General features: G+C 40.1%; 1 protein-coding gene and 3 long non-coding RNA genes across 7 annotated transcripts in view; 2 read left to right on the top strand and 2 right to left on the bottom strand.

Annotated features, from left to right (window-relative positions):
- LOC5574548 (scavenger receptor class B member 1) overlaps positions 1-22,245 on the bottom strand; it is a 494,233-nt gene that overhangs the window by 126,916 nt on the left and 345,072 nt on the right. For 3 of the 4 annotated variants that reach the window (XM_021844301.1, XM_021844300.1, XM_001661447.2), the window contains exon 9: positions 14,807-14,932. The exons of the other annotated variant lie outside the window; for it this stretch is intronic. In XM_021844301.1, the coding sequence (XP_021699993.1) occupies positions 14,807-14,932 (126 nt within the window). The remainder of the gene's footprint in view (positions 1-14,806; positions 14,933-22,245) is intronic. 4 annotated transcript variants of the gene reach the window in all.
- LOC110676436 lies at positions 12,172-12,955 on the top strand. The gene is made up of 2 exons (XR_002500383.1): positions 12,172-12,712; positions 12,775-12,955. It is a non-coding gene; the product is annotated as an uncharacterized LOC110676436 (long non-coding RNA).
- On the bottom strand, positions 13,445-14,136 carry LOC110676433. The gene is made up of 2 exons (XR_002500380.1): positions 13,734-14,136; positions 13,445-13,669 (listed from the first exon to the last, which is right to left on the bottom strand). It is a non-coding gene; the product is annotated as an uncharacterized LOC110676433 (long non-coding RNA).
- On the top strand, positions 21,218-21,759 carry LOC110676437. Its single transcript, XR_002500384.1, has 2 exons — positions 21,218-21,516; positions 21,579-21,759. It is a non-coding gene; the product is annotated as an uncharacterized LOC110676437 (long non-coding RNA).

Raw genomic sequence — 22,245 nt, 5'->3', positions numbered from 1 at the left:
TCAATTATTCTCTATAGATTTCACGAAATTTAATCTTAATTTTATTCGTCAATTTTGTAACATTAATGCCTACTGTATCGAACATTGACTCCAGATGAGCTTTTTTATTAAACCAATATTCTTTTGATGACGCATATTCTCCGTAATGTTGCTAAACGTGCAAAAACCTATACGTAGTATGAATTTCCAAACTCCATTTTTTTTATTTCATTTAAAACATGTATAGAACAATACTCGTTTTGTGAAAGAACTTAAAACAAAATAGAGGCTATTTGAAACCTTGATTATGAAAAGAATCTCAACTCTCTTCAATTTAAGATGCGCTAGAGTATTTTTTAAAGATTGTGTATTTACGAGTTTTGTTACTGTTTAAGGTAATAGACAATTTTTTTTTTGTTTCCGGAAATTTATAATTTTCTTCGGTTCACTTTAAACATTGTCTGATTTGATCGGCAATTCGTAGTGATGTTTAGAAAAATACGCCATTTAGCAAAAAGAATTGTAACTGCTGGTTAGCTCAGAGGGGAGCCTTCCTGAGACTCCCTGAAACATGAACTCAGGGTCGGCATGCTTATTCACTACAGATTTTCGCGAGGCAGAGAATGATCGCACTGTCACACGTTAAAACTCACGTCACATTGGTTTCGACACACAAACTACTTATTTATTTCCGGACTTTTCCGGCTCATACTTCCTCCATTTAATGGAATATAGTACCCGTTAGATCGTCCATATTGATAATCCGTTTTTGGCTACTAATATACTCTGCCTATCCCTCTGGTGGTGTGTGATGCTACTATACTATACTGGTGGTGTGTGAGGCTACTATACTACGGACTAACACAAGGTTTGTTGACGGAGAAAACTGCACGACAATTACAAACACTACCTGCCACTATTTCCACAAATTCTCGATTTGAATTTTAACAAAATCTCAAAAACACTCCACACTGAACTACGAACACTTACAGAATAGTACACCATTTTCAGGCCAAAAAAGAGTACATGTATTTTAAAAAGAGTACGTCTGGTAACCCTAATGGGGTGATACCCGGTCAACCATATCTTTAAATTTCTTCACATTTCTTTATCTCGAGCTTTAAAGACGCTCATATAACTAATCTATAGCGATCGTCATCGATTCGTAGGAAAAACTGTGCGTAAAAAATATTCGATATTAGGCTCTGCAAGATAAATCCACGTAAGGGGTCATTCACATATTACGTCACGCTCTGAGGGGAGAGGGGGTCAAGCCAAGCGTGACAAGCCTTACAAAAATTTCGGAGGGCTCATACAAAAAATGTGACAAAAGGGGAGGAGGGGGTCAAAAAAGTTGAAGTTTAGCATGACATAATTTGTGTACCATCCCTAATGCGATTATCTGAAAATGCACGGGAAAAAATTATGTGGTAAAAATTACTATTTTAGCTGACTACGCCCATTCTTGAAACTACCATGCAATTTCAGACCAATTTACTATGTTTACGGTACATCCCACCCATGGCCGGATTTGGGCTTCAGGGGGCCCGGGTCAGATTTCTTGATGGGGCCCCTTGGTACAAAATGAGGGGGAACAGCTAAGCCTAGGAAATTTTGGTATTATGGAAATAAAAATCCGAAAAACTCTAGAAATTGTTATATTATTAGAATTTAACGAGAATAAAAAACTACAAATTGAACTTTAACACTTCACTTTTTGCAAAAAATAAAATAAAATACTAAAATCACTGTAAGGCGAGCAAGTACCTTTAAACTCTAATATGTGTTGCTTATCTTGACAGATAGGCCTATTTCGTCTGCGACTTACAGACTTCTTCAGTGTCGAGTGCTCCACTTAGTCGACAAGTCGAGCACTCGACACTGAAGAAGTCTGTAAGTCGCAGACGAAATAGGCCTATCTATCAAGATAAGCAACACATATTAGAGTTTAAAGGTATTTGCTCGCCTTACAGTGATTTTAGTATTTTATTTTATTTATTTTTTTTTTTGCAAAAAGTGAAGTGTTAAAGTTTAATTTGTAGTTTTAAACATACTCTAATAATCCCTCCCCTAAATTTAATATAAAAAGTGTAGTTAACGAGAATGTTGGGTAAAATAGATTATATCTCGCGCAACGTTTCAAAAGGACCTATCTAACATTGAGAGGCTCTCTTTGTTTACTTTCTTTTTAATCAATAACTGAGCCACATTAACTTCTTCTGTTGCGTTTTTGTATGAAATGCTAGTAAAGGTAATTGCTTTTCGATCTATAGTGAAAAACTTCCCGAAAGCTTTAGTAATAACAGTGGAATACTATCGAATCGAAAGAGGAGAGAATCTCTCATTTGTACATAGGTTCTTTAGTAATGTTCAGCGAGATCTGTATAAAATACCTGAAAAGTCGTGCATAATCGATGACGAGATTGAATTTTGACTAGACCATTCTCAACAAAATCCAAAATTAAAAAACTTCCCGTTGAAAACAAGATTATATGATTCATCGAAATTTGGATAAGAATAGCAAAGACCATATTATTTTTTTCAATTTTGTTGCAGAAATTTGAATTTCATTAAATAAAACGATAGTTGCTATTGAAGCAATAAGCATATCGATTTGATTGAACAATATGCTTTAAAATATTTAATTTGAATTTTTGTTATGGTAAAGGGACAAACAATTGTCTACAGTTGCTTTAATCAGATATTCAACTAGTCTTTGTGGGCGAAGAGCAACTGATTTCCGAAGAGCACATGAACTTCACTCTCGGTCAGCTAACAAATTCCAAAATTAGCTATATGAGCCTTCCCAAGGCTCATGTGTAAGTCCCCTACTTTATAATTTTAAGGTTCCAGATATTAACAGTTTAGAAGAACTATATGCCCTGCCACACGATATACGCATGCAAAAATGGTCATGGCACAGTAAGCTCTCAGTTAATAACTGTGGAAGTGCTCATAAGAACACTAAGCTGAGAAGCAGGCTCTGTCCCAGTGGGAACGTAACGCCAGAAAGAACAAGAGAAGAACTATATATGCTTAGAAAACCTGCAGATAATGCTATAGTCATTGTAAATAGTTCTCGAATGAAAATCTTGCAAATACCCTAACAAAATTACCTTGACAATCTATCCACTTGGACAAGTAATATAGGAAAAATATAAATACAATTAAATTATGTGGATTTTTGTCAAAATTCTGGTAACTTAGAATTTACCTACTCTTAGTAAAAATTGCGATATTTAAACACACAAATGACACAAATAGAAAAAAACAATACAGTACTGTGGTAGTTATGTATATAGCTAAGTAGGCCATGCTAACAAAAATGAGGATTATCATTCAATCTGTCAAGTCCACAAGTACCACATTGGCGACGAGCAAGAACCCAAGAAAAGCGGATAAACCAGTCGGAAGTTGGATCGGAATAGATCTCAAGGCATCTATAAAGGGTAACTATAAACGTCTGATTTTCCGAAAGATAGAATCTTATCGGATCAGATTCGAGGGAAAAAGAAAAGTCTCGCCTCAATTGAGGGAGATGCCTTAGCGGTGGATGAAACTCCACCCGGAGAAGGCAAGAAAGTCTCGCCTCAAAGGAGGGAGACGCCTTAACGGTGGATGAAAATCCATCCGGAGAAGGCAAGAATGTTTCGCCTCAATGAAGGGAAACGTCTTAACGGAGGATGAAAATCCTTCCGGAGAAGGCGCATATCTCGCCTCAATGGAGGGAGATGCCTAAAGGGCGAATTAAAATCCATCAGGAGAAGGCAAAAATGGACTCAAGGAACGTAGAAGAAAATTTGAAAATTTAACCGCAACATCATAGAGATAGAAATGAATACGGATGTCAAAACCGGATATAAATTCGGGTTTCTATGGTTAATAAATCTCCTGTAGAAGAAAAAAGATTCCTAAGAAATAGGTAAATGTCCAACTGAAAAATTTATAAAAAAGAGACCTACATGCTCAATAAATGTTGCAAATATTCATCTTAACGTGCATGAAATAGAGCAGCCACAGGATTGATCTGAATCGCTGAAAAAATAATCAATGTCAAACAAGACCATCTCTCGTTATAGAAAAGGAAATGTGGTAGTTATGTATATAGCTAAGTAGGCCATGCTAACAAAAATGAGGATTATCATTCAATCTGTCAAGTCCACAAGTACCACAAGTACAAATCGATGTATCGAATTTCCGGTATAATTTCAGATGTGTTTGTTAGAATAGTATTTTGATTACCTTGATAGTAAAATCAAGCAAATTTATAAATAATCGAGTGTCTTCGTCTTTTCTAGATTATTCCAGGACATAGAACACTGGAATTTCGCCAGAAAACTGTTACAGTTTGCTGTATATTAACCCGAGAAGAGTTTTAAAGTATTTGATACCACCTAGATGGTTTTCCATTTCCAAATAAAAAGATTTGTATTCATCTGAATGTCATATTTTTATATCAAGAATATTATTGTTACACATCGAAAAAACTGAAAAAATCACCGACCGTTGGAAATCGAACCCATGGCCTTCAGCTTGGAGTTGCTGAATAACTGCGCATTACACAGCGTAACAAAAATGACATTTTTGCGTGTCTCAAGAATCAAATTATGTGTCTCTAGTATATTTGGGGTTACTGAATCTGATGCCGTTCTCAGAAATATTCCAGCACGTCACAATTTTTAGCTTCAGGTCGCCAAAGTTGTATAAAACACTGGTTGCATTGATGTTTAAATATAATTTAAACGATGATTTATCAAAAAATATTATGATTTTATCTACCAAGCATGCAAAATAGGACTTTAACTTTCATTTCAGATAAAATTTGATTGAAATTGCACGATTAAATTGAGGTTAAATCGATTTTTTCAACATGCTTGCAGTCTCCATACAAAATTCTTCGTTTCTATTATATGGCAAAATACAATACTTTTCTAAACCAACAAAAAATAACTTTTGAGCATCGGAAGTATCATGAACATTGATGATAGGTATTGTTATACACATAAACTTTGAGTTCTGAGGCAAATTAAGCAAATAAATTGCCATACAAGCTGGAAAACTTGCATGCAAGTTGGTTGAAACAGTCAAATTTAACATTTTCAACAGACAGTATCTCAAAACCTAGACGTGCTATGATGTTTCTGTAAATGGCAATGGATTCAGCAACCCTTAATTAAGTAAATAGCGGTATTTTGGTGCTCGAGACAAAATCGTGTTCCGCAGTGTTACCAACAACGGCTATCTGGGCCCCAACTGTAAGAAATCTTATCGGATTTGCATTTTTAATTGGAAAACATTAATGCAAAAAAAAATCTTCGAATTGCCTTTCATTGTTTATCACTTCTCGGGGGGCCCCCTTGATCTGGGGGCCCGGGGCATTTGCCCCCTTGGCACCCCCCCAAATCCGGGCCTGATCCCACCACATTACTAGTACATTTGACAGATATAATTTACAACAATCTGATTTCGACTACATATTGTGCTTTGCTTTGATAAATGGATTATTGGGAAAGTTGTGTATCGCACTTCGAAGGTCACCAAGCAGTGGTTCCAATATGTTTCTAAGCAAATGGAAAATTCTTCAAATGTACATTTACGCGACAAATTACACTGGTTTTGCTATCCAAATGCAGATTTGCACTTGACTGCATCATTGTCACAATTAATTATAATCAAACAAGCCTATTTCAAATGGCTGACATACTATTACAAATGTTTTACAAGCAAGTTTTCGTGAAACAAATGAAACAAACAAACTAGCAACCCTGCTGAGAGCACATGCTTTTGATAAAACTTAAACAATTTTCGTTGGCGCGAAACCGATTCACTGCCTTTTCTTGCCCGCCAACGGCGAAAACAAAGGGTTTGACGTTTCCGCACTTATGAACCCGCCCGCACTTCTGAAGTGTGGGGTCCAATAAGGTGGGAACTGCGCAATACATGGTAAAATCAAGCGCATTTCTGGTCTGCTGAAAATTGCCGGTACGAGCGCTTAAGTTGACCCCCTAAAATGGTAGTTGTCACCGCACAATTTTTTTGCGTGTGTCAATATACCGTCGAAGTGATAATGAAAATCACTAAATGTTTCAGATTTAGCAAATTTGAAACATTTGCGTCCTTGAGGCACGAAAAAATCCTACTTAAATTTTGACGTTGCGTTTGAATTGCGCGCATATCTTCTGCGCGTTACCGCCTCCGCTGGATGTGGATTTAAAATGGGCGCCGCAATATTGCGCAGTTCCCACCTTATTGGACCCCGCACTTCAGAAGTGCGGGCGGGTTCATAAGTGCGGAAACGTTTACTAGTTTGTTTGTTTCATTTGTTTCACGAAAACTTGTAAAACAGTTGTAAAAGTATGTCAGCCATTTGAAATAGGCTTGTTCGATTATAATTAATTGTGGCAATGATGCAGTCAAGTGCAAATCTGCATTTGGATAGAAAAACCAGTGTAATTTGTCGCGTAAATGTACATTTGAAGAACTTTGGGTATGGATCCATTTGCTTAGAAACATATTTGGAACCACTGCTTGGTGACCTTCGATGTGCGATACACAACTTTCCCAATAAACCATTTATCAAAGCAAATCACAATATATCTGGCTTGAGACCTTGGTCCACACAAATTTTAAAAGTTTTGTCTGTACCTGGGAGGGAAAAACCGATACAAAATTTCTGTACGTCAAGGTTAGCCTAGATTCTGCTGTCAGAAACTGCCACTGTGAGCCGAGATCCTAAACAATGGACAAACATGATAAAAGCGCGTAATTAATCAAACATTATTTTTGCATTTTATCATAGGTGACGAATGAGAATCGATTAACATATATTGTATATGTATATACATTCAAAAGTATTGTCACAAACACAGTTAAAAATAATGAAGATTACACGTCATGTGAACTTCATTTATGCGATGTAAACATGACGTCATGTAAATTTAAGACAGATGGTCCCCAGGCTAGGTCCGTACCATTGCATTGTTCCCAAGAGGAAAAATGACCATGTAGTTTATGGACAGCAAAGCACTATAATATTGGAATTTTCTGGCATGTTCACTTCGGTTCCGCGGTATTTTCATGTCGGCTAAAGTAAAATAGAATCAGCTGATAGTGCTATGGCACTTGTATATGCTCTAAAACGTGTTTTGTAAAGTGATAAGTGTTATTTTTTATTACAATTCATATGAATTGTAGCTATCGCCACGTTTTTTTTCGCGTTTCAAATGATAATTTTTACTTCGTTCAGCTGGTGGCTCGGCGGGTACTATGTCACCCGTAGTTTTTTTTATCGTTTATGAATATTTAGATTTCGATAGAATTCAGTTAGTTTTAGGTGTGCTGCTCCAACTCTTCGCACTCCAACTCTTCCAGGCGGTGCTTTTTATCCCGGAATAGATGGGTTTGCTGTCTTTGCTTCTGTTTGTATCGTCCCACATTTTGACGGGTGCCTTGCTGCAGTATAATCGCCTGCGCTGCATTCTTATCGTCCAAAACCGTCTGACACTCCTCGTCGAACCAACCGTTCCGTCGATTTCCTTCCACGAACAGTCTGTTGGGATGATCTCCAGGTGTACCGATACGGGACACTGTGCTGGAAGTAGGTACTACGTATGGCCATGTTCTTGGAGACGGCGATATCAAACAGTCTAAGGCCGTTTTCGTTTGTAAGCTGGTGAGCGCTGAACTTCCCTATAATCGATTAAAATTCCTCCTCCTGACCAACCTGAGTATTGAGATCTCCGATAACGATTTTTTACACAATGGCTTGGGCAGCTGTCGTATTTGAAGGATTGGAACGACCAGCAGATGCGCAGAACCGGAGTAAAAACGGACCGTAAAGTACAGTGGATCCACAATTAAGAATTGTCCACAATTTATGAATCAGCTGACTTTAAATGACAAAAGAACAACAAAAATCAACACAAAACATCACGTAAACAATTTTACTCAAAATAAATTATAAGCGAAAATGTTTCCGTGATGTTTTGTGCTATTTTTTACTGTTATTTTGTCCTTTAAAGGCAGCTGATTCATAAATTGTGGGTGATTCTTAATTGTGGATTCACTGTATTTCGGACAACTGAAAGAAATAACGCGGCCGATCTCTAGTGAATCGAGTTTACTTGTGACGATGTTTGTTAGGTTAAAACAATGAAATGACAACTGCACGCAAGGTGCATAAAAATACATGAGGTAATTCAAACTCTTCTGCAAGGTATATAATAATGAGGTGGTCATCCTTCTCCATCACTCCTCCTGGATGAACACCGAGTCTAAGGCTTCAATCCAACTTGATCGATGAACTTCTGCATTCCTGTAGGTCCCAATGGTTTAGTCAGTGCATCGGCGACCATTTCAGTGGTCGGGCAATACACCAGCTTGATTACTTCTTGTTCAGCCAGTTCTCGTACGTAGTGTCTCTTCGTGTCGATATGCTTCACACGACCGCTGGTCCTCTCCGACGTCGCAAAGCTGAGACACCCCTGATTATCTTCGAAGACGACGGTCGCTTTACCTTCGGGTTCTCCCAACTCGGTAAACAGCCGTCTGAGCCAAACGGTTTCTTGGCAAGTCAGCGAAAGAGCATTATACTCGGCCTCAAGTGACGAAAGAGCCACAGAACTTTGGCCTTTACTGACCCAGCTGATTGGACCGCTCCCATAGAAAAAGATGAACCCAGATGTTGACCTTCTGGTCCGGCGATCTCCGGCCCAGTCAGAATCGGAGAATCCTCTAAGACACCATCCTTCACCTGGTCCAAATCGCAATCGCCAATCTCTTGTCGTTCTTAAATACTGCAGCACGCGTTTAGCCGCAGACCAATCCATATTGGTAGGCTCACTCACTTTTCTCCCAAGCAATCCGACGCTCAACGATAGGTCGGGCCGAGCGTTGACGGCCAGGTATAACAACGCACCTACGAGGCTTCGGTACTGCGTCGGATCATCGAATCGCTTACTGTCTTCGTTAGCCAAAGTGTACCCAGGATCCATCGGGGTCTTGGAGGGGCGACAGTTCTCCATGTTGAACTTGTCGAGCAAGGTGTCAATGTACGCTGACAGCCTTAAAGTGTAGAAGCTTCCCTCTTTGCCAATCTCGTATCCCAAAAAATGTCGTACAAAGCCGAGCGAAGTAACATCGAATTTCTCACGGAGACTCTCGTAAACTTTGTTTATCTCGGATTTAGTTGCGCTACCTATCAACAAGTCGTCTACGTAGACCAAAATGATGACTGTCGGCTTCTCGTATCGAATGTAGAGACATGGATCTGCGGTGCTTGGCTTAAACTTCAATTCGAGGAGTACGGCGTGTAATGCTTTGTTCCAGCATCTGGCAGATTGGCGTAACCCGTATATACTTTTATGGAGTTTACATACCTTTTGCTCGTGACCTGGAACCGCAAAACCTGGAGGCTGCTGCATATACAGCTCTTCTTCGACAGTACCGTTGAGGTAGGCCGTTCGCACATCGTACTGCTTCAGAGCTAACTGCTTCTTCCCTGCAACCGCCAGCAGTGCACGCAACGTAGCCTGTCGCGTAACTGGCGCATACACTTCCGTAAAATCCACACCAAAACACTGTGAGTATCCTTGGGCAACGATACGGGCTTTATGTTTCACTACGCTACCCGTCTCATCCCGTTTTATCTTGAATACCCACTTCGCACCAATGGCTTTCTTGCCCGGGGGTAGATCCACCAGTTCCCACGTACTGTTCACTTTGTGCGCTTCAATCTCTTCACGCATTGCGCGTTGCCAAACAGGTACACTCAACGCATCACGAAAGTCATTCGGTTCTTCACCATGTAACACTTGTCCAACGATAAAGTCTTCATACCTGTTTGGTAACACACCCCGCGTTCGCCTGCTTCGGCGATTTAACACTGTTTCATTTGGCATTTCCTGTTCACCAATTTCTTCTTCGAAACCAAGAAAGTCGCTCTCAATAGTGTCTTCTGCATCTTCGTACACAGAATGACGCTCTTCTGCTTGCGCTTCTTCATTATCACTGTGTTCAAACACTACCACTTCTTCACTCTCCGTCGCTGGATCGTCTGGAACGCTTCGCTCCTCACGCTGCATTTCCGGAAGTGCAGTTGCCTCCTCCTGTTGCTCGGAACCGTTAGCCAGTTCCAGGAACTCTGCGTATCGGCTGATGATTATGCGATTGGTTTCGACATCGAGGAAGCGGTATCCCTTGTGGCAACCGGAATAGCCCACAAACACAAGCTTTTTCGAACGAGGATCAAACTTCTTGCGCTTGGCGTCCGGCACTCGAACATACGCTTCGCATCCAAAGATCCGAAGATCCGTCAGGTTCGGTTTGTTGCCCGTCCACAATTCGAAGGGCGTCTTACCCACTGCTCTGGATGGGAGTCGGTTTTGGATAAACGTGGCCGTGAGAGTCGCTTCTCCCCAATAACGTTTGGGAAGGTTGGCATCTAATAACATACAGCTGGCCATTTCTTGAAGCGACCTGTTCTTTCGCTCCGCTACTCCGTTTGACTGCGGAGAGTAGGGAGTGGAGAACTGCTGCTGTATGCCCTCCGATCTGCAGAATTGCTTCAACTTCTCGCCAACGTATTCTCCTCCTCCGTCTGATCGCAGTACACAAGGCTTCCTATTGAAGATGTTCTCCGCCCACCGAACGTACTCCATAATCTTTTCGGCAGCTTCGTCCTTCGACTTCAATAGAAACACCACGCAAAACCGACTAAAATCGTCGATAAGTGTGATAAAGTATTTATTACCGCTAGGCGTCGGATGCTCCATCGGTCCGCAGAGATCGGTGTGCACAATATCAAGCGGACGCTTGGACTTCCGCTCTTGTACCTGTGGAAAGGGCTTTCGGACCAACTTACCCCTCAAGCAGCACTCGCACACGATCCTTTCTCCGCAATCCGCCAACTTGATCCCGTCGGCCAATCCTTGCACCACAATCGCATTCACAACGTTGATGTCACGATGACCCATCCGCCGATGCCAGGTGTGCTGACAGTTCACGCTATGGTTCTTCACCACCGCTAAACACTGCTCCGCCAGCTTTAACTTGTACTGGCAGCCAACTAACTCACCGACGGCCAATACAGAGTCATCCGCTGATTTGATCGAACAGCCTGTTGCCTCAAACACCACTGTGAGGCCCTTCGTTGCGAGTTTCCGGACCGATACCAAACCGCCTTCGAGTGAGGGAACGAATAACACGTTTTCGAGAGTAATTGCAACGCGTTCGCCCTTACCATTCACGCCCATGATTACACCACTACCAGCGCCGGTTGATTTCGTTTTCGTACCGTCCGCGAGAGTCACATCCACAACGACACCGTGCTTGAATTCCACGAAAAACGCGCGATCATTCGTCATATGGCACGTACAGCCACTGTCAATCGTCCACGCTCCCGGTATAACGTTACCGGCCATAAAGCACACCGCGCCACAGACAACGTCATCCGCTACGACATGCTTCGACCGACTGCCACCGTCACTTTCCGCTTGGGCTCGTTTTGCTTTTTGCTTAACGACTTGACCCGAACCCGTCGGTTGACTGCCACTTTCACCACCCTTTTCCGCGAGAAACTTTCGGCAATTTTTCTTGAAATGCCCTGGTTTCGAACAATAGAAACACTTCCTCTCACTTCTCGCTTTATCGGAAACCTTCATCGCGCTCTCACTGTTATCACCGAGTGAACTATTCCCGGCGCGCTTTTGGTACTCGTCGCGCAATCGAGCTACCACTAGATCCATCGTGAGATCTTCCTGCGGCCGATTCTCCAACGACGTCACAAAACTACTGTACGATGATGGGAGACTGCGCAACATCATTATTATTCTCAACAGTTCGCTTAGTTCCACTCCCGCATTGTCGAGGCGCTCGTACAAACACTCAAATTCTTCGAGGTGCTTTTCAACGTTACCTCCTTCGCACAAATTTTTCGAGCACAACTGTTGCAGCAACATAACCTGGTTTCCGATTGTGGCCTTCTCATGATACACTCGCAAATTTTCCCACATTTGATGTGCCGTTTCACACTTTTTCACAAATCGCAGTTGGCTGTCTTCAACAAACAGAGCAATTGTTGCTCTCGCCTTCACGTCACTTTTCCGCCACTGCGCATAACCATCATCGACCTCTTCCGGCTTCGGCTGTTCAATCGCGTCCCACAAATCCTCTCGTTCCAGCAAAGACCGCATACGGAACTTCCAAGAGGCATAATTTCCGTTGCCAAGCTTGGCAAACGACGCTTTCCAGCCATCCGCCATTTTGTCTTTTCACTAACGTACACGCGATCGCACCACAAAACACTCTTCGGGAATCCAACACCGGATCCTTCCCGGAAAAACAGTTTTCCACCGGAACACTTCACTAATTACACTCCCGAGAACCTGGCGCCCATAACCTGAAGGATTGGAACGACCAGCAGATGCGCAGAACCGGAGTAAAAACGGACCGTAAAGTATTTCGGACAACTGAAAGAAATAACGCGGCCGATCTCTACACGCTAACTTTGAAGTACCCATTAAATGGGTTTCTTGTACCCATTTTTATTTCTAGTACTGAGTTGTCAGAAAAAGGGTATTATTTTTTGACACTAAAAAGGGTACGTTTTACTCTTCTTGAAGAATGAGTTCCGTCAACAATAATGGGTAAAAAAGCCACTTGTCGTTGTTTGGGGCAGCAACATTGAAATTTTTTGCCGCTGTTCATATTGTATTAATTAATTGAAAGAACAATGGTAAGTAGCTATTTTTTTAACAAACTATTTACATTAAGGACTAAATTGACTTTTCTCTACAGCAAACCCCTCGAAGAAGCATGAGAAGCAGCAATTTAAGTGTTATTTTTCATCCAAGATCTGGAACCGGAAGACACGCAGTAAGATCCAGGAATACAGATGGACTCACAAGCAAGTCACCGTATTGATGTTCGAATTGACCCTTTATAAATGATCCAATAAAATGATTTTTATTAGACTGTATTTGGCCTGAAATATTTTAAAACTTCATTTGGAACCGTTTTTTCCCGTATGTGCCGGCAAGAGGGGGGTATTTTTTACCCATTTTTGTAAAATCGATGAGGGGTAAATAATACCCATGTTTTGAAGTTCGAGGCAAATACTCTTTAATGAGTAAATGGCCAATACTCATTAAATGAGTTAAACCACTTTTCTTTGAAATGGGTACGAAAGTACCCATTAATGGGTACTTCAAAGTTAGCGTGTACACGCTAACTCTGAAGTACCCATTAATGGGTACTTTCGTACCCATTTCCAACTAAAGTGGTTTAACTCATTAAATGGGTAAAGCCGATTTACTCATTAAAGAGTATTCGACATGAACTTCAAAACATGGGTATTTTTAACTCTTGGTTAGTTATGGAAAAATGGGTAAAAAAACCTCATCTTTTGTCGATATTGCTCTGAATTCAGTTTAGGACATTCAGAAAACTAATTGCAAAAATAGAATAATATGAATGAAACAACACATATTTATTATTTTAAGTCTTGGTCATACATTTTCGTCATATTTACATATACTTTTTAACTATTAAAATGCCGATCGTAGATTCTCCAATGGATCCTTCAAGCAAAACATTTCTCGTTCCCGGACACTATTTCTGTTCTCCATTGCAGCGTATTGAAAATGGGCTCTTGAAATTATTGTGCCACCACCGACACGTCCATTTCCGGATTCTGTTGAATTAAAACGGTGAAAATAATTATTCTAGAATCCAAACAAAAACTGATTCCTACTTACCTTAAAAGATATTTTGATTATGACTGCCAGTAGAATTTTGATTATAAGATATGCTCCAGACAGCAAACACAAAAACTTCTGCATCAGATTTTCATTCAACTAAAAATAAACAGAACCGCAACAACAACTGGAAAATGGCGGTGCTGTTCTTTAGACTATCATGTGTATTATCTACCCATTATTGTTGATCCATTGGAAGCTTCGTTATGGGGATTAAGTACCCTTTTTATGACATTCGAAAAATACTCTTTTTCTGACAACTCAGTACTGTTCATAAAAATGGGTACATGGAACTCATTTAATGGGTACTTCAGAGTTAGCGTGTATAGTGAATCGAGTTTACTTGTGACGATGTTTGTTAGGTTAAAACAATGAAATGACAACTGCACGCAAGGTGCATAAAAATACATGAGGTAATTCAAACTCTTCTGCAAGGTATATAATAATGAGGTGGTCATCCTTCTCCATCAGTATTCACGTTCCAGCTGCGCGTAGAAAGCGTCCTTATCGTCATCGTCACTTGCTAGGTGAGGGCTGTGCACGTTGATTATGCTGATATTGAAGAAACGGCCTTTGATCCTAAACTTGCACATTCTGTTGTCGATTGGCCACCACCCAATCACGCGCCTCTGCATTTCGCCCATCAAGATAAAAGCTATTCCCAGCTCATGTCTGTTGCCGCAGATTTGGTAGATGGTATAACCATCCCTATACGTATGAAACGTCGGCCCTTTCCAGCAAATCTCCTGCAGCGTTACGATGTCGAACTTGCGGACCCTCAATAATTCGGAAAGAATGCGGGTACTTCCCAAGAAATTGAGAGACTTACAGTTCCATGATCCGAGTTTCCAATTCGTGCACTGAGATTAAATGTCTGATGCATAGTTAATAGAAAAACTTTGTCAAAGATGACCAAGTTGAAAATCTTTAATTCGTGAATAACTCACTTAGCAGTGATTTTCGACCCTATGTTCACAGACCCTTTTTCACATCCCATTAAGACTTATTAAGCCTCAAATTATTGAAAACCCGGAACTTAACATAACACTACTTTTCAAAAACTAAATACTTACAATTTCGAACCACAATGTTGGTATAACAATATTAGCAAAGCGTTCACATTCGGCCATATTCGATATATCTCCCATTGCCATATTGATTTGAAACTTGACAGACAATTTTAATGGCAGTCCAGATACCTAGAAAATGACATAATGAAAAAATATATAATTATTGTTGTGTCTACCAAGTTCTGACAGTATTTTTCTTTCATTCATGGCACCTGTTAGTTATTTTCTACCAGTTAAGAGTGCAGTGATATCAGTATTATGCTGCCCATAACTGTATATTTGTAACATTCGACAAAAGTGGGCATTGAGTAAATGGAGTACCAAGTGTGCATTTTTTAGCAGTATGGGAATAAACTAAAATATCCTAAAATAACCAAGAACTCAAAAGTTTTTATTTGTGACTGGAATTTCGTACAGCTCATATCTCATATTGGGTGAATAGTCAGAAAATAATTCTGATACAAATTTCATTGCTAATACATAACGAGGCTCATGTATAATCTCAATGTGGCTGTTATGCGGTTACTTTTGCCAATGTGACAAAACATCTTGGTATTTTTTCGAGTTTTCTAAAACAATCTCACAAATTTCAGTAAGCGAATCGAAAGTGTTCATCATTTGATGAGCCTGCACGGTATTATCTTGAAATTGTCAAAAATGTCGAATGTGACAAATATGCAGTTATGGGCAGTATGCTCGGACTGAAGAACGATTAACATACTGTTTTATTCCTTATTTAGAAACTTGCTAATTCACCGACTTAATCCTCTAATACCCAAATTTTTATTTTCGATCTGAATATCATTTTCAGTTATCTAAAATCGTTCTAAACACTTTTTGAACAATGATTTATTTTTATTCGCAAATCTATGAATTTTGGTTTTTGATTTTTATAGTTTTTATTTTTGAACATCCCTATCCTTTTTCATTTTTTTTGAAGCCTCTTCTAGTTACTGATTTTTAGCAATAATAAAAACTCAGGTTTTTACAGTACTTTTAAAAATATTTTTTCTGGGATTTTTTTCATTTTCCGTGTAATTAACGGAAAAACAGATTTGAAATCATTTTAATACCACCAAGCTCTTCTTCTGTGATAGGTTGATCGTAGAAAAACATAAAAGGTACGATTTTTTATATTACACGTCAAATGAACCCCGGGCATTTGTAGGTTATATAAGAATACAATTTTTCTAACAATTTTCAAAAATACAAAAATGTTTCAAAAGTAATAAAAAACTTTTCTTATATACCTGTTATGCGTCAAGATTTAAGCCAAAAATAAAATCATTTTGATTTCCGAGCTACGAAAAATACACAAAATTCGAAAGTGTACCCCGTCTAAAGGCGGGATTGGGTATTAGAGGGTTAAGAGATTGGAATCCTCAGGGTCGTAGTAATTACGTGTCCAATAATTACGTAAGGGATTATGAGGGTAAGGTGGGTTTCAGATTTCTTACGCGTCATACAGATTATTTTTAATTTTCATACAATATATCTTATCATGGGGGAAGATGGGTTGAAAAATCGCTAAAATTGTCTTACGGCATTCAATTCACTCAATACGCGCGCAAGGGATTAATGATTCATGCAACACGCTCAAAAAAGCGTTCTGGATAACGTGAACTGTCAAAAATACACCGTGAACTACCATGAATGGTCTCGTATACATGATCTAGTTCACGGTGTATTTTTGCTTGTTGACGAGTTCACGCCTGCTGTTCACGGATACGAGAACGGATTTTTTTCTGTGAAGAGCGGTAATTAAAAACTCCACAAAAAATATTTAAAGAGAATAGAAAGACAGAACAATCTTACTAACATATAAGCACTAGTAACGAAGGTTTTGATTTAAACACGGGAAACCGAATCAATGTAAATTTAGTAAAAAATCTTAAAACTCAAGGCTACTGTTTCTGAAGGAAAGCTTTACGGTTACATTCTACAATTTGTTGGTGATTTCACAAATTTAGGGTACATACGTGCTCTTTGTGGTACTACCAACTACACGGAGACGTGAATCAACTCAATTTTAGATTGTTTCGACGGTTTCAACGCAACTCCGTAGATGAGCCCAATTACTCAATTTCGGATAAATGGGATAAATCTCCAAGGTCCTAGGTAGTTTGCATTTAATTCCATTTAGAAGAAAAATAAACTCTTTTTTGGATTGATTCAACGCGAAATTGAGTTCATACAACACAAGCATAAGAAAAGTTGCATTTCTCGCATAATTTATGATCTCGCCATAAAAGTCATTGGTAGCCATGTGGGTAGCTTGTTCTTTTCTGAGGATTTGAATGGATTTACACGTTTTTGATCAACTCTATGGTGAAGAAACGATCAATATCTACCTGCCAGTGGCATTTTTTTTTACTTATTCATTTATTTACAAGGCTCAAGCGCCAGCAGGCATAACGGAGCCGAATTCATTTGAAATCTTTTTTACATTTCGTTTTGATTCTTAATATCTAAGGTTAGCTTCAGGGAACCGTAAAACTCGCGGTTTAGTCGAGGTTAAGGAGAACAATATTTTAGGGAAGGATAGGATTGAGGGATCATTCCGTTGACTTTCAGCAGCGTATTGGTATTCTGGCATCTTTGCTGCTCGTCAAACTTCGAGTGGACAAACCGAAAACCTGTAACGACACAACAAGCGAGTTTCGAGGGGGCATAAGGTGGAGGAACAAACGACAAGACGGAGGAATCAAATATGGATTTCGGCTTGCTTCAAAAAATTGTACACAAGCTCCATATACACAAGGTCCTGCTTACCCAACACATCTCTAATGTCTTCCTTTTCTGGTTTCCCTTGGGCTATGAGAGATGCACTAAAAACAGATCTGACAAAGTCGTATTCGGGGCATTCCCACACCACGTGATTAATATTTTGATAGGGATGGTCCATTAATTACGTAAGGGTTTATGGGGGTAGGGGGGTTTGAGATTTCTTACGCGTCATACAAATTATTTTTGATTTTCATACAAAAAATCTTATCTGGGGGGGAGGGGGTGTCGAAAAACCGCCAAAATTGTCTTACGTAATTAATGGACAGCCCCATAGCCTGCATCACAGCTACAGTGATTGCTATTGGTGAACCCTATTCGATGGAGATGCGAGCCTAGAGCGTAGTGATTGGACATCAGTCGACACATGACCTTGATAAAGTCTCTACTGAAGTCCAACCCTTTAAACCATGGTTTCTTTGATACCTGTGGGAGAATGGAATGTAACCACCGGCCTAATTCTCCTGTATCCCATTTTTGTTGCCAACTGATCAAGGCTTGCTGACGAGCAATTGAGAAAAATTCGTTGAATGCGATTTGTCTGTCATAAATATCGCCTTCCATAGCGCCCACCTTAGCAAGTGAGTCCGCTTTCTCATTGCCCGGAACGGAGCAATGGGAAGGGACCCAAACCAAGGTGATGGTATATAATTGATTAGATAGAGCACTCAGTTTAGATCGTATTTCGCGGAGGAAATACGTGGAGTGCTTTACCGGCCTCATTGATCGAATAGCCTCTATGGAGCTGAAACTATCCGTAAAAATGAAGTATTGATCAGAGGGAAGAGAGGCAATTCGCTCTAATGCATAATGTATAGCCGCTAGTTCTGCGACGTATACGGAGCAAGGATTTTGAAGTTTATGGGCGGCGCTATGAAATTCATTAAATACACCAAATCCAGTGGAATCATTTGTTTTTGACCCATCAGTGTAAAACGTTCTGTCGCAATTGACGTGACCGAACTTGTTTGCAAAAATTTTGGGAATGTGCTCCGATCGGAGCTGATCTGGAATTCCACGGATTTCATGCCTCATGGTCAGATAAAAAACTACAGCAGAATCAGAGAAGTTGGAGAAGCAATAATGATAGGGGACATTCCAAGAAGGGTTAACCTCCAGAGCCATGTACGAATAGTACAGTGTCATAAATTTTGTTTGAGGATTTCGTTCGATTAGCTTTTCAAAATTGCCAATTACCAAAGGATTTTGCACCTCACAACGGATGAGGAACCTAAACGACAATTCCACGAAACGATCTGATAAAGGCAGTATACCTGCTAATACCTCTAAACTCATTGTGTGAGTCGAGTTCATGCAGCCTAACGCGATCCGAAGACATCGATACTGGATACGCTCCAGCTTCAAGACATGAGTTCTCGCGGCGGATTGAAAGCAAAAGCTACCGTATTCCAAAACCGATAGTATTGTCGTTCGATATAGCATTATCAGATGTTCCGGGTGGGCTCCCCACCATGTTCCGGTGAGTGTACGCATGAAGTTGATTCTCTGTTGGCACTTCTGATACAGATACCTAATGTGCTTTCCCCAGGTGCACTTGGAGTCGAACCAGACCCCTAGATACATATGCGATAAACCCTGAGTTAGTGCCTTACCCGTAAATTGCAGCTCTAGTTCTGCTGGATTACGCTTCCTAGAAAAGACAACTAACTCAGTTTTCTCCGGAGAGAATTCGATACCCAGCTTTACAGCCCATGCAGACAAATTGTCCAGAGTATCTTGCAAAGGTCCTTGCAGGTCGTTCGCCTCTGGTCCTGTAACAGAAACAACGGCGTCATCTGCAATTTTTCATGAGACAATCGTCTATGTCTCTAACGTAAAAGTTGTAAAGCAGGGGGCTTAAGCATGAGCCCTGGGGGAGACCCATGTAACTTATTCGTGAAGTTGTTGAGTTTCCATGAGAAAAGTTCATGTGTTTCTCAGACAACAAACTGTACAAGAAGTTGTTCAAAATCGGAGAGAGTCCACATTCGTGGAGTTTGTCTGAAAGGACATCCATACAAACTGCATCAAAAGCCCCCTTAATATCCAAGAATACTGAGCCCATTTGTTCTTTTTGAGCATAGGCCAGTTGAATTTCTGTAGAAACCAACGCAAGACAATCGCTCGTCCCCTTACCTCTGCGGAAACCAAATTGCGTATCTGATAGAAGGCCATTCGATTCAACCCATTTGTCGAGCCGATGTAGGATCATCTTCTCGAAAAGCTTCCGTAGGCACGACAGCATTGCAATCGGACGATACGAGTTGTGGTCCGACGCGGGTTTTCCAGGCTTTTGAATGGCAATAACCCTCACTTGTCTCCATTCATCCGGAACAATGTTGCTTTCCAAGAATGCATTGAATAAGTTCAATATGCGCCTCTTCGCGACGTCTGGGAGGTTTTTCAGCAAATTGAATTTTATTCCATCCATTCCTGAATTGTTACATGAAAGGAGAGCGAGTGAGAATTCTACCATTGAAAAGCGTGAATCCATTTCGGTTCTTTCATTTGAATATTCACGAAATATCGCCTGTACTTGAACAGAATCCCGACAGACTTTCTTCGAGAAGTCGAAAATCCATCGAGGCGAGCTTTCTCTGTCCTCGTTAACTGACGACGCGTTGCGCATTCTTTTACCAACCGTCCAGAGCGTTCGCATAGAAGTCTCCCGTGATAATCCATTGACGAATTTTCTCCAATAACCGCGTTTTTTCGCCTTCACTAGACTCTTGAACTTACGATCGAGTAAGGTGTACCGCTCGTAATTATCCCGTACGCCGCGTTTTCGGTATGCTTTAAACGCGGTGGATCTTTCTCGGTAAACTCCGGTACATTCGTCGTCCCACCACGGAGTGGGCGGCCGCCGACGTATTGATGCTCCCGGTATTGCGTGACGCTGTGCTTGAAGAGCACTGTTAATGATCAACCCGGATAAGAATCGATATTCTTCCAACGGAGAAAGATCCTCGACCGACTGCTCGCCATCGGTGATCAACTTGGTGTATTTTCCCCAGTCAATATATTTCGTGAAGTCATAAGCGAGGTCGGGTTGAGGGACAAAATGTCGAAAGACAAAACGTCGAATGCCAAAATGTCGAATCCCAAAACGTCGAAAGGGACAAAACGTCGAATGGCCAAAACGTCGAAAGCAATTATTTTTCAAGCGACTGTAACGTTGCCAAGGAAAATATGGTTGCGATCTAGGACAGGACGTGACAGCTCAACTGAGACTGCCCCGTTGTTTTTCAGTCGATAACCTTGACGATACAAAAGCCAGTGCTGCCAGTATTCTTTTTAAGCATATCTCGTGCACAAATTCAGTTATCAAGGCACATAATTTGGTCGTTTCTTGTACGCATTATTCATATAATGCAATAGAGGATGCTATCTTTTTCAAAATTCAGGTTTATATTCAAAACAGGCGATATTTTTAGAGAAAATTGACACAAATTCGATTATTTTGCTCTCAATGCAGTATTTTTAATTTATTTTAATATTGTAGGATCACATGTAGTACAATTGACATCGAATATAAATGGGTTTGAAACAAAAATATTTTGTGCAAAATTTCCAAACTTTTGATGAAAACTCTAATTTATAAACTAGCAACACGGCCGGGCTAGCAACAAAGTGCCCTGTTGCAATCCAACTTAACGATGCGAAAGTAGGCCTTTGCCAAAGCGACCAATTACACGCTAACTTTGAAGTACCCATTAAATGGGTTTCTTGTACCCATTTTTATTTCTAGTACTGAGTTGTCAGAAAAAGGGTATTATTTTTTGACACTAAAAAGGGTACGTTTTACTCTTCTTGAAGAATGAGTTCCGTCAACAATAATGGGTAAAAAAGCCACTTGTCGTTGTTTGGGGCAGCAACATTGAAATTTTTTGCCGCTGTTCATATTGTATTAATTAATTGAAAGAACAATGGTAAGTAGCTATTTTTTTAACAAACTATTTACATTAAGGACTAAATTGACTTTTCTCTACAGCAAACCCCTCGAAGAAGCATGAGAAGCAGCAATTTAAGTGTTATTTTTCATCCAAGATCTGGAACCGGAAGACACGCAGTAAGATCCAGGAATACAGATGGACTCACAAGCAAGTCACCGTATTGATGTTCGAATTGACCCTTTATAAATGATCCAATAAAATGATTTTTATTAGACTGTATTTGGCCTGAAATATTTTAAAACTTCATTTGGAACCGTTTTTTCCCGTATGTGCCGGCAAGAGGGGGGTATTTTTTACCCATTTTTGTAAAATCGATGAGGGGTAAATAATACCCATGTTTTGAAGTTCGAGGCAAATACTCTTTAATGAGTAAATGGCCAATACTCATTAAATGAGTTAAACCACTTTTCTTTGAAATGGGTACGAAAGTACCCATTAATGGGTACTTCAAAGTTAGCGTGTAGAAGTGGTCTTTTTTGACAGGCAATTGGGTCCTAAAATTTTTAATGAATTCTTGTTTTTATTTAATAATACGAAAGAGCATGTTCTTGCAACTACTTTAGCAAGTTTTCCAGCTCAAATAACGGCTATAACATTTTTAAACTTCAATTTTAAAAATGGTTCCATATATGAACCTTGACACTTGTGATCTTGTTTGACATTCACTTTTTCGACAAAAATACCACAGGGCATATAGTTTTAACA

Source organism: Aedes aegypti, chromosome 2 (genome assembly GCF_002204515.2).
Source record: "Aedes aegypti strain LVP_AGWG chromosome 2, AaegL5.0 Primary Assembly, whole genome shotgun sequence".
NCBI lineage: Eukaryota > Metazoa > Arthropoda > Insecta > Diptera > Culicidae > Aedes > Aedes aegypti.
This window is presented reverse-complemented; position numbering and strand designations above follow the sequence as displayed.